The following is a 13,708-nucleotide window of genomic DNA, read 5'->3' on the forward strand; positions in this document are numbered from 1 at the left end:
ATCGCTTGTGGGATCCAACTGCCCGCAAAGTGATCATCAGCAGGGATGTTATCTTTGTAGAGGATAAACTACAAAGAAAAGAAGACGATGATAGCACTGAAAAGTCAGAGACTACTCAGATACATGTGGAAAAAGAGGTTGAACAAGGAGATTCTTCTGAAGCAGAACCAGCACATGATGAACAAGAACCAGATAGTTCTGAAGCTCCAACAACTCGTCAATCAGATCGTGTGAGAAGACGTCCCAATTGGCACTCAGATTATGTTATAGAAGGTAATATTGCATACTGTCTTTTAACAGAGGACGGTGAGCCATCAACATACCAGGAGGCAATAAACATCTCAGATGCTTCACTGTGGATGATGGAGATGCAAGAAGAAATCGAAGCCCTTCATAAAAATAATACATGGGACCTTGTGCCACTACCACAAGGAAGGAAGCCAATTGGTAACAAATGGGTCTTCAAAATTAAGTGAAATGGTGATGATCAAGTTGAGAGGTATCGTGCAAGACTAGTGGTCAAAGGATATGCTCAAAAGGAAGGTATTGATTTCAATGAAATATTTTCTTCTGTGGTTCGACTAACAACAGTTCAAGTAGTTTTGGCAATGTGTGCTACATTGAACTTACATCTAGAGTAACTAGATGTTAAAACAGCTTTTCTTCATGGAAATCTTGAAGAAGAGATTTATATGCTCCAGCCTGAAGGTTTTGAAGAAGACGAAAAGAAGAACTTGGTTTATAGGTTGAACAAATCTATGTACGGTCTAAAGCAGGCGCCGAGGTGTTGGTATAAGAGATTTGATTCCTTCATTATGTGCCTTGGATACAACAGACTTAATGCTGACCCTTGTGCTTATTTCAAGAGGTCTGGTGATAACGATTTTGTTATATTGCTGTTGTATGTGGATGACATGTTGGTTGCAGGACCCAACAAAGATCATATTGAAGAATTGAAGGCACAACTGGCTAGGGAATTTGAAATGAAGGACTTGGGATCAGCAAACAAGATTCTAGGGATGCAAATTCACCGAGACAGAAGTAATAGGAAGATTTGGCTTTCACAAAAGAATTACTTGAAGAAGATCTTGTCACGATTCAACATGCAAGATTGTAAGCCAATTTCTACCCCTCTTCCTATTAACTTCAAATTATCCTCCAGTATGAGTCCTAGAAGTAAAAAAGAGAGGATGGAGATGTCTCGAGTACCGTATGCATCAGCAGTGGGAAGTTTAATGTTCGCTATGATATGCACAAGACCAGACATTGCACAAGCAGTGGGAGTGGTTAGTCGGTACATGGCGAATCCAGGCAAAGAGCATTGGAATACAGTAAAGAGGATCCTGAGATACATCAAAGGGACCTCAAATGTTGCATTATGTTACGGAGGATCAAACTTACTAATCAATGGGTATGTAGATTCTGACTATGCAGGGGATTTGGATAAAAGCAAATCTACAACAGGATATGTGTTCAAAGTTGCTGATGGAGCTGTAAGCTGGGTTTCTAAGTTGCAGTCAGTTGTTGCTACATCCACAACAGAGGCAGAATATGTAGCAGCTACACAAGCCAGTAAAGAAGCAATTTGGTTGAAGATGCTATTGGAGGAACTTGGGCACAATCAAAAGTATGTCTCTCTGTTTTGTGACAGTCAAAGCGCCTTGCATCTAGCAAGGAATCCAGCATTTCATTCAAGGACAAAACACATACGAGTTCAATACCATTTCATTCGTGAAAAGGTGGAAGAATGGACGGTAGATGTGCAGAAGATCCATACCAAAGACAATATAGCAGATTTCATGACGAAGGCGATCAATGCTGATAAATTTACCTGGTGTCGATCCTCTTGTGGCCTGTCAGAAACGTAAGCAACATGAAGGTACAAGGTAGAAAGAATGGTGTGAAGATATGATTGTTCCAATCAAATCTTCAAGTGGGAGATTGTTGAAAAAACAAATGCACCGAAAGTGCATTGGATTATTAGGCACCGAAAGTGGTGCAGTTTTTGTTGATTTTTAGGTATGGGTAAAACCTCAAATTTAGTCATTGTAATTTAGGGTATTTACAAATTAGTCCTTAAGCTTCAACTATAAATACCCTAGCTCATTTAGCTTCAAAAATCATCCCAAAGCATTCTAGCTTTCTTCCAATACTAGAGAGAATTTAGAAAGTTTCTTGAGAGTTATTTTCTCATTTTTATCAAGAGATAATTATCATTGTTTTCTCCTTGGTAGATCGAGAGAGGTTGTAATTCCTATTTTCTCATAGTGAAATTCTTCTACTGTTGCCCGTGGTTTTTACCCTAATAATTTTAGGGGTTTTCCACGTAAATTTTGTGTCTCTTTTATCTTTATTTTTTATTTTCTCAAATTATCAGTTGCGATTTTGCTCTATCCAATAGTCGTCTTTCGCAACAAGAACCATATTTCACCTTATTTCTCTAGTGGAAGACAACTATGGGTGGTGGAAATCATTACAATCTGAACAGTAGTTTTGAGCTCTTTTCCACATCTTTCACCAATGAAGAAACGGTTTGTCCAAAAACATCTTGACAGGTTGATTCCAAGTCCTCTGTTGAACCAAGATAGACAAGTAGTCCTTCCTGAATGAGTAATTCCTTGAATAATTAAAGCGAAATCAACGTAAAATAATACATCTCTAATGAAAACTGTCAGCCCCGGTTTACTAAGTAAAACCGATGATTGTGAATTCTAAAACTAAAGGCATTGTGTATGCTCAATGGAAAGAAAAGGAAAACGAACCACACTATACGTCAACATCACGGATTAGATGGAAGATTTTATATTAAGGAGCGAAATTATAAAATTCTAAGGGACGAAAACAGATTTTCAATTGAAAATCGAAAATACAAAGACGTTAACATTTATAAGAACTGAAAATGTAATAAACAAAACCAAATCAAATGCTGTATATAGTCAGTCCAAATTGGTGACACAATTAGAACAAAATTTCTTGCTGCATTTCTTTAGCCAAGCTCTAATGCAACGATCATGGAACACATGAGAGCAGGGTGTACCACTAATCTCCGAACCATCCAACAACTCCACCAAACAAATCGAACACAATGAATTCTCGACAACCTCCACTTTCCTCAGCTTTTTAAACGCCTCCGCCTTCTCCCGAAAATCATCGGCCTCCACGTCGATACAATACACATCCCCTTCCACGAAATTCGGTTCTTCGTCCACCAACGCCTCGATCTCCACCGCATTCTCAACACCTTCCGGTCCTTATAACATTCCCTCCCCACCATGCGAAGCACACAGCTGACAATTTCGTCTACCTTGGAATGGTGAACGGGGATTTGCATCGAGTCCAATGCGTCCCAGATGTTGGTGTCGTTCCAGTCGTTCGTTACGACATCGTTTAATAACTGCTCAAGTGGTAGGTTGTGTGATTCCTCATGGATTACATTTGTCGCCGTGGCCGACTTCTTTCAGTCTTCGTCATCGTCTTCTCGGGAGGCGACGAACGTTGACTTAATGTTGATCTCGAGTATCATCAATGGCCAGAAATCATCGTCCGGGTGCTGCAAATCGACGTCCCAAGTTTTGCATGAAGTTAAGTGACAAATGGGAGCTGATGACATATCTTCAGCAATGGCGAATTGAAGTGTAGGGAAAATATGGGATTGAAGAATATATAGTAACGATTAACGAATTTGAACTGATTCGCTCGGGAGTCAAACTCGGTCAAACGAGTCGACACATAAAAAAAGTCAAACCTAGTATACGAGTAAATGGTCAAATGTGTTGTGCAATATGACTTTCATAAAACATATGATTTTAGACCCGGTCAAATACATATAGTTTGTCTACAGCTTCGTTAGGAAAATAATCCAAACGAAAAAAATTAAGGATATATAAGTAGTGGAAATTAATAAGGTGTACTTTGTTTCTATAATACAAAGTACTCTATTTAAAAAAAATAGTGGAAATTAATTTTGGATCTAAGTCACGTGTTATAGTGTTTTTGGAACTCATTATATCCTCGTGACGAGTTTCATAAAATATAATAAATAATTGAAACTCAGCATGCCCTTATGATAAGTTCTATACAATTTTCATATAGTTCACATAACGAGTTATATTTTTTCAATATATTTTATGAAACTCATTATAAGAGCATAATGAATTCTACATGTACGATAACAAATGACTTAGATCTCAAAATAAATAGTCAACATCCGCATTTTTCAAGTTTTTGTTTCTCGTCCACAATATTTCTAAAATTTAAACATTTTCTACTACTAAAAACGGTCAGGGTAAATTAACTATTTGGTTAACCAATTATTATCGTGTTTTTATTTTGGTTATTAATTTAACAAATTCATCAATAACGATATTTTTTTTTATTTTAGTCCATAGTCGTGGAGTTTCGTTAAAAAATTAAAAGATATAATGATGTAATTTAATATAATAATAATTTTAATTCTCATAACTATATATATATATATATATATATTACTTCTATCAACTAGGTTTTAATTCAAAATAACTCATCAAATGTAACCCTCATTTTAAATATTTGACTTCAACTTTCAATTTTCTAATTTCTCATCTTATTTCTTCTTCCTTTAAACCAAAGTAAAAAATGTTTCCTAAAACCCTAAAACTACAACCACTATTCACTATAATCGTCAAGATTTTTCTCCAACAATTAAGGAGAAAACTGGATATTAGTCAAATACGAGGTTTTCTAATAATTATGAATTTTTAATAATTTTATTTATTACTTTTAGTAAAATTCAAAATAAGACTCTTCATATGTGTTTTAGATAAGTTGAGATCAAATTTAATATTTGTTTTTATTTTATTAAATTATTTAGATAAGTTAGAATTTATTTTATTTAGGTATAATGTCAAAATACACTCTTATGTTTGTTTGAATAGTCATTTTGACTAATATTCTTTTTAAAACATTTTAATCCTCACAATTTCAATTTTCTTAAAAATGATTATTTCTTAGATGGAAACAATTAATTAACTAATAATCAATAATTATTACTGACATGACATGGCATATGTCACGTCACGAAAAGTGATGACAAGACATGAGTCACGTCAATAATTTAATACATGTAAAAATGGTACATCAGCAACAAATATTTACCATTAGTCAACTAATAGTTTCTATCCAAAAAGTGTGATTTTGAACAAAATGATTAATTATTTTTAAAAAATTATTCTTTGATATGATCATGATTATATTGCCCATGATCAAGATCATTTTGTGCATGATATTGTTTGTGGTCATACAACACTGAGTAAAATTGGTACTTATAATAACCTTACCGATATGAAGACTAAATCGCTTTGTACGTCCGTATTTAAGCATGACTTGAATTTGATTGATACTTATTATTGATTAATACCCTTTGAGGGATTTCGTGGAAGATGTAAAGAATATGTTATCAATGTGACTTTTTTTAGGCCATTGGAGGCCATAACCCTAGGGTCACGGGTTCAACCCTCCACAACTATCTTTTATTTTATTTTTGGTGTTAGGAGAGTTATGGGAAAATCATGAGACTAGTCCCTGAACTTCTTATATATTTGAAACTAGCCCAAAAGATTCTAGAAACTTACAGTTTAGTCCATAAAATAAATCAATTTATTTAATAAATTTTAATTTGAAATTTATGGGTGTGACAATTATCCTCTCCTTAAAAAAAATGTGTCCTCGAAATTCACTCAAGTCATAGAAAGGAAGAAGTGAAGCTTTAAGCAATTCTTCAATATTTTCAGGTAGCTTTTACAAAAGTGTGGGTCATCTACTAATCCTTAACCAACTAAATATACATTCTGACTCATCCTAATAAAAGAATCATAACAAAATTATCCTTGAGAAAACAATTCGACCTTGGCTATGAGGTTAGGTTCATAGAGGGGTAACATATTCCAATTTCATTTCTAAAGTCGGGTCAGAATTTCTCAGCTAAGCAACTCTCACATTACTTATGAGGCACTTTACATAATTTGGAAAAATGTTACTGGTATTCCTTTTATGCATAGGTCGAGTCCTAACGGATGTAAAACTTATGTTAGCTTATTACAGAGAGGAACTCGACCTTGGAGTTCCGGCTTAGAGAAGTATGGTTATAGTCTAGGGGCATATACTGATCAGCCATCCTATGAGAGTCGATCGGTCGGTCTACCCAGAAAAACTTGACTCAACCTAAGCTCTGATGCCACTAAATGTAATACAATCATACAGATGCGGGTGACCCGATATGATCCGATCACATTAGGCCTACCATAGCGACCCACAATAAAAATCCAGGAAAAATTAAATTTTTTGTTAAAATGTGTAAAATCATAAAAAAATTTAAAAATAAAATACAAGTTTAGAAAATCATTCATATATTACAAACAGAATTAAAATCATACAATTTACAGACTCAATATATATATAAAAAACTGAAGTTGATAGTTACACTAAATCAATTCTTTTAACTTGAAATGGTGAGTAAAGAGTGAGCTTTGGGAAACTCAATAATACAAAACTACCAGATGAATGCAATAGGTCATCGGGTATAAAGTAAAGCATAAATTCCTTAGCAGGACAGTCATTATCAGATTCTAGCAGTGAATTCAGATTCAATTAGCTAAGTCTTCAGTTACAAACATGAATTTACGGTCTGAAAGAAGTATTCAGAGAGAGACATATTCAGAAGATTAAATTGGAGAGTCTAATGTGTTCCAACAAAACTGATAAATGTGTACAAATCCTTTAAAAACATTAGTAGTTTAAAACATATTTTAAAACCACAATAATCTTTCTAACCGAACACCGATATACAATTTACCCATAACTTCATCCATAAGGACTTACCCTAAGCACATAGCAAATGAGCCACCTTAAGGGAATACCTTGGGGCTTATGAGCCTACCCAAAGGTCTCTTTAGGTCCGTAAGGATTTACCAGCTTGATCAAAGATGAATCTCCGTACTCTAGACTCCTACCCATACAATATCCAATAGAAATCAGATTGAGTAATAACTTTAATATCAAAATCATGATCCAGTAGAATATTGTAAAAATGACAATGTAGTAATTTAAATCACATGAATGCCCTCCATTCGTACACCAAAATATAGTCCTCATACTAAGGGAGTGCCTTGAGGTCTTATCGCCTACCCAAGGACTATCTTAGGTCCGTAAGGAATTACCAGCTTGATCAAAGCTGAACCTCCATACTCCATAATCCTACCCAGATAGTATCCCAATAATCTATTCATACAGTAAACAGTAGATTCCATGATCCATAAACCAGGAACAATTATATTTTCAGTGAAAACAGGTAACCAGAGAACACATGTCATGTAGTCATAGTTCATAAATAGTAAATCTGTAATTTCGAAAAAACATATTTTAAAACAGGTAAAACAATTATATGGCGTATAAGGAACACACTAGAGGATCCAATTATTTTCCAGAGGTACGTAGCAATTATCAAGCATGAAAACATGAAACTTCTGCAAACTGATTGAATTTCAGAAATGAGATCCCTATAATATGGGGTTTGATAGCTAACAGATTCATCAGTCGTTTGGGAAGTGATTTATCAAGATTATATAGTATTCAAATATTTTTCGAAGGCACTAAGTAATCAGGAAGGTATTCAGAATCTTTTACATCAGAGTTACTTGAGATTTCAGATATGATAGGGGTGATTCCATTATTCAGGAAATCAGAGGCATTTTAGACATTTTGGTTTCTTGAAGAATTCTTAGTAATTTAACCCAATGAGAGTAAAACAATAATTTATAGTATTTAGGATTAATATCAAATTATCAGGATTTCGAGTCAAATTAAACTAACAAATTCCAACAATTCGATACTTTCCAATCATTCAGACTGATGTACTTCACCATTATTCATTTTTTAATATCGATTGCTCAAGTTGAATTGATCGCCTTCAGAATCATCGTTGAATGGATCTTAGGGAGATGAGAAGGTATTTGAATAGTATTTATTTCATTTCTTTATTGCAACGGTATCAAGAAATGTTGACGTGCTTGATTTGTGGCTCGTTACCTTTATGGACAGTACAACATATAAGTTCATTTGCGTTTCAAGACTTATCCAAGTCATCCACTTAATTCTAGGACATTGAAGGTACTTAGGTCATTTAGTATACAAGTTTATCTCGGTCATTTCAGAGTTTCCAGAGTAATTCAACCGTTTCAACAATTCAGATACGTAAAATACTTCCATTCAATTCAACTTTGTCATATAATATAGTCATTTTGAGTAATTCAGACGTGTAAAGTACTTTTGGTAATTTAGCCTTCGAGTGTTCGCTCAGTAATTAAAACTTTTAGCTCATTTTCCCATTTCAAGGATATTTCAGTCATTTCATTTAATTTTGACATATACATTACTTCAGGCAAATTAGTCTTTAGGAGTTTATTCAAGAATCAGAATTCTAAGTCTTTTACCATCTCAGAGGTTATGAGCAATTAATAGGGTTATTTTCACTTTCAGGGGAAATCCTTGTCTTTTACATCACACGGGTATTTTCGTAGTTTCTTATCCAAGTATTTCTGACATTTAACCTTTAATGAGATTAATCAAAATTTACGTATCCTGAGATTATTTGATTTACTTATTAAATCACTGAACTTAGATTTATCTCTTATTGATCTTCTAGTTCCTTACACGAGTCAATTGAGTCTTATTGGGTTTACTGTCTTTATATCGTATTCAATTCAAGTCAATCAATAATTAACTCTATGTAATTGATCAATAACTCCAATCATGCATTACCAAATCACCAACATGTACCATAAAGCATGCATAGGGGTAGTAAAGTATTATCTCGATTTTTGAGCCAATTTGGTTAACCAATTAAAATCCATTTGATCACCCTCAAACTTTAATTCCACATCCCATAATATCTCGGGTAAATGGCCAAACTAGTTACATTAGAAATGGAACTTAAACGTGAAAATTCATACTGAATTTGGAGATAAAATGTCAGAAAAAAGCTTACCGAGTTCAAATTTGGCAAAACAGACTTCGGATTCAGACTCAAGAAGTCGAAAAACATAAAATATTACTTTTTGAAAAATTTAACTTTTTGGTCAAAGTCAACGTTCAAAGTCAAAGTCCATGGTCAAGTCAAAGTCAATGATTCAGATCAGTTCAGGTTGACTCAATTTGATTTGAGTTGACTCGGTCGGGTTAAACAGGCCCGGTTCAGACCAGGTTGGGCTGGTTCAATCCACCTGGACCGTATTAGAAGGCTTTTCTAGGTGAGGACAAGCCCCACACGCACGTGGCGGTGGCGACGAGGTCGAAGGCGACTGCTGAGCACTCCAGGAGCATCCAAACACCATTATCAAGCCAAACCAACTCAAAAATAAGCCAAAACCACAACAATTAACAAGATAAATGAGATCAGGAGCTTACCTTCGGTGGACGATGAGAACGCCGACGACGATGCTACCCACCAGTTGGGTTTTGATCGCACGTAGATGAAGAGTCCAATGGTGGCGGCGATGAGGTGAATCGATAAGCGAGGTGGCCACAATTGAAGAAACATCGAGCAGCGATAGGGTTTCAACAAAAATTTATCAAATTCTCCATGACGAACGGCGGCAGCTGGAGAAGAGTGGCTTGCAGGGTTGATTCGCGGTGGCCTGACGCTTCGATTGGAGGTGGCGGTGTCTCCAACCGATGAGTTGCGACGATGACCCGAGGCGAGGAGGATCGAACGATTTCTTTCCAAACAACGACAAACGGTGATCGAATCGGTAAACTGGGGGTTGGGGTTGGATCGTCGATTGACGTCGAGCTCGCTGGACAAGAAGGTGCACTACATCGTCGGTCGGAGGAAGCTAAACGGAGAGGCAGCGTGGACGATTGGGTTTGGTGAGAGAATGAGTTTTGGTTTAAAATTGGGGGTATCTTCTTTGGTTTTAGGTTATAACGGAAACCAATTTATTACAACATATATTTTTATTATTTAAAATCATAATTATAAGCCTAGCTTAGTGGTTAGGGCATTTTAGGCCATAACCCTAGGGTCCATGTTTAAGCCTCCCCAACTATCCTTTATTTTATTTTGGGTGTAAGGTGAGTTATGGGAAAATTATGGGGTTAGTCTCTAAATTTCATATATATTCAAAACTAGCTCAAAAAGTTCCAAAAACTTACATTTTAGTCCGTAAAATAAATGAATTTATTTAATAAATTTTAATTTGAAAATTAGGGGTGTGACATTTTAGTATCTCATTTTTTTTCTTTTTTACTTTGCGTTCGTTTATATTGTCATTATCTTTGTGTACCATAACATTAATGAACATTCAATTCATTTTTTATTGATTCATATATTATGAATTCAAATATTTATGTATATCCGATTCTTTCTTTTATTCATATATTACATATCCAAATATTTATGTATATTTGATCCAATTTTTTATTGATACAATTTAAAATTTTATGAATATTTATGAATTTAAATATTTATGAATATTTGATACAATTTTGTGGATTCAAAATTGCATATTCAAGTAATATTTGAATTTGGATGTTGAAATTTAAATTTTTATTAAATACAATGGGTTCTACCACTATATTCAATATATGAAATTAGAATTTTTTAGAAAATAAAAAAAAAATCTTTTTCAATAGAAAAAAAAAATAAATCTTAGATGATTTTATAGTTCACCTACATGGGGACTTTAGACTCTTCTACAATGCATGTGAAAAGCGACACATTAAAAATAAAAAACAAAGTCTACGTATTATAAAATTGTCCCTAACCAAAATTTGATTATTTTACCACTTTATTTTTGTTAATTATAATTTGATTTAGTGGTCCATCTGTAAAGCTATATAGTAATCAAGCATCTTCCTTGGTTCATTTTACATTATTTCAATTATATATACCTTGACGAAATTAAATAGATCTCGAGAATAAATTTCTAAATTATACACTAACGATAAAAGAATATGTTATTATTCCTAAAGATTTTAGGTTCAAGTAGTTATATTTGCAGGATGTGTGTACTTTACCAATGACTAAAAAAGATTCTAAATAAATATTATCTTTTAATCACTTGTAAAGAAAATTTGCACTAACGATTGTATGACGGACTAGATAGGACAGTTTGCGATCCTGGCCTAGCAGTTAAAACGACATTGCAAGTGTTTAAAGAGACAGATTGTTCTGAATTGGATTGCTTTCCCATTACTAAGACCGTGAAAATGGTGGAATTTCTTTGATGAAATTGATGGAATGGTTCGAGATAGTTCGGGGTGCAGTTTATTTACGTGCCAAGAACTCAAAAATCCAATGGCAGATTTCTTAGCGAAGGCAGGACCGATGAGGACTGAGCTTTTTAAAGCATGGTGGTAGTCTGTTTTTTTCTTATTGATGGGTTTTCCCTTCGTTTTTCTTGCCTGCTGTTTAGTGAGTTAGTTTTGTCTGTCATAGCTGTTTAGGTGTGTTAATAGTCTGCTGCTCTGTGTATTGTGGCTGATTCGGTGTTTTTGAGTTTTAGTTTTGTTTTGGACTTGGGGTGCACTCTTTTCCTCTATTTAGGTTAGAGAGATTTTTAAGAGGCACACAATTAAGTTTTAATGATCATCGATAAAATATTCCTTGCTGAGAAAAAAATTAGGAGAATAGAAAATAAAATTTAATTTATTTGAAAATTACATGATTCTGGTGAAACCAGCAGTAGTTTTTCTAAAACAGTTGATGGTAAATTAGCCTAAATCAGTTCAACATAGCATCTTCTTGAATCCTACCTAGCAACTGGTTTAATGCTGTAGCGATGTCATCCACTGAAGTCACCTTACAGTCATCTTCTACCTGCATTCACATCCAATTACAGTAAATTATACTACAAATCTAAAGATTATATATATATATATATATATATATATATATATATATATATACTATTTTCTGTGACTTGCTAACCTGGACACTGAGAGAATAGAGTACAGTGTGATCAACTGTGGTGACATTGAGATGGAGGATATTGAGACGCATACTGTTCAAACCCGAAACCAATTTCAAGAGTTGTGCCGGACTATTCTTTGATCTTATCTTGAGGTTTGCATGGTTCTCCACCATGGTAACTTCTATGTCTGCAGTGGCAGGTTGAGTCTCCGCCGCCATCGATTCGTTCACCGGGATCGAGTTATTATCACCCCGAGTCGAGTACTGTGGGAACATGAAGAACTCTGCAAAAGGTGATGAACAACCGCTAGTACTTCCATCTGACCTTTCCTTCACCTCTTTCTTAGCAGTTAACAATTGGACACAGTGCTCAAGCTCCTTCACGAAATTGATAGCTCCTCCGATGATCGACGCTTGATCACCCTGACCAAACAAAAAACTTATGATTATCATATATATGTTATTGTTTAGCTAGTTAAGTTGAAAGAGAAAAATGAAAAATACCCTTTGAACATAAGATTCAGGCATGAGAGAACGAAGAACAGAAAGATATTCATTCATTTGCCGCCTCCTATTGCGCTCAACTGCAATGTGAGTCATCCTTTGATTCTCAATCTCTTCCTTGTTTTTACGAGTCCTGAGCCGACGTCTCTTGGGACGAGTCGAAGTCGTCTCGACCGCCACGGCCAAGCCGTCGACGACGCAGGAGGACGATCCATTACCATTGTTAGTAGCTTCAACTGAAGTTGGTGAAGAGGAAGAAACCCAATAACCTCCATTGACGAAATCATTATTAGCTTCATCAGATGTTTGATTGTGATGAGAAAAATGCTTGTCTTCATAGCTTGAATTCCCTCCTAACAAGCTGTAGAGATATCTGTTGCTGTAATTAAACAAATCTTGCTGGAAAACTACAGCTTCTAGTCCCATTTTCACTTTTCTCTGCTGTTTTTTCTTTCAGGAAAAAAAGCTAAAAAGAAAGGTTTTATTTTTATTTGTTTAAATAAGATACCCAAAACAAGAACAAAAGAACAAAAAGAGTTTGGTATTATGTCTAAACAAAAACAAAGAAAGGTGTTCGCCTTGAGGGTTCCAACTTTGGGTCGGAGAAATGAGCTTTTTAAAGGCATTTGATCAACCCCAAGATAATAAAATAAACAGTAAAGTATTTAGTCATCCATTTGTTATTGTGGTTCCGTTTTAGTCACTTAACTACTTTTTTTCTTTTTGAAATCGTACTTAATGTTGTGTTCCATTAAAAAATTAACAACTAGTTGGTCTAATGGGATGAGACACTAGATCTCTTAGGCAAGTATGTGTTTGAATCATAGCGTTTGTGAATGGAGCAAACTGGGTTGGGATGATCACCCTTGCCTCTGCATGCCCAATCCGGATTAGTCGATTAATAAATCTAAAACCGATGGCTATACTAAAAAATAATTGTGATGCTGACATGTCATCATAAGGTAATATCATGTTATCATTGGAAAAAAAAATTATCACGTAGCATTTCTATTTATTTTTTAACGACGGTGACCAAAAGATAACCAAAACGTAATGTTAGATATGATTTTGAAAAGAAAAATATTGGGTGATCAAAACGGAACCACAAGAATATATGAATGATTAAATACATAATTTACCCTAAAATAAAAATATTATTCTCTAAACTTTAGCACTTAAACATGTCGATTTTTTAAATTGAATCCCTGAACTTTCTTCTTTTCAACATTATTCTCTAAATTTGATAAAAAAAATAGTCTT

At 34.5% G+C, this 13,708-nt stretch overlaps 1 protein-coding gene across 1 annotated transcript; it reads right to left on the reverse strand.

Moving 5' to 3' along the window:
- Positions 1-11,740: 11,740 nt before the first annotated feature.
- Positions 11,741-12,880, reverse strand: LOC120163281 (transcription factor bHLH94-like). Its single transcript, XM_039173253.1, has 3 exons — positions 12,449-12,880; positions 11,963-12,367; positions 11,741-11,851 (listed from the first exon to the last, which is right to left on the reverse strand). The coding sequence occupies exons 1-3, from the start codon at positions 12,872-12,874 to the stop codon at positions 11,756-11,758; spliced, it is 927 nt and encodes a 308-aa protein (XP_039029184.1). The 5' UTR covers positions 12,875-12,880; the 3' UTR covers positions 11,741-11,755.
- Positions 12,881-13,708: the final 828 nt, after the last annotated feature.

The sequence above is a fragment of the Hibiscus syriacus genome, unplaced genomic scaffold (assembly GCF_006381635.1).
Source record: "Hibiscus syriacus cultivar Baekdansim isolate YM2019G1 unplaced genomic scaffold, ASM638163v2 tig00111440_pilon, whole genome shotgun sequence".
NCBI lineage: Eukaryota > Viridiplantae > Streptophyta > Magnoliopsida > Malvales > Malvaceae > Hibiscus > Hibiscus syriacus.

What these genes read in the sequence shown, in the direction of transcription:
- LOC120163281 (XM_039173253.1), bottom strand. Translation starts at nt 12,874, where the DNA reads ATGGGACTAGAAGCTGTAGTTTTCCAGCAAGATTTGTTTAATTACAGC. An exon ending in CTGAATCTTATGTTCAAAGG is followed by an intron (nt 12,368 to 12,448) that starts GTATTTTTCATT and finishes TTGTTTGGTCAG; the next exon opens with GGTGATCAAGCGTCGATCAT. An exon ending in TCTATTCTCTCAGTGTCCAG is followed by an intron (nt 11,852 to 11,962) that starts GTTAGCAAGTCA and finishes ATGTGAATGCAG; the next exon opens with GTAGAAGATGACTGTAAGGT.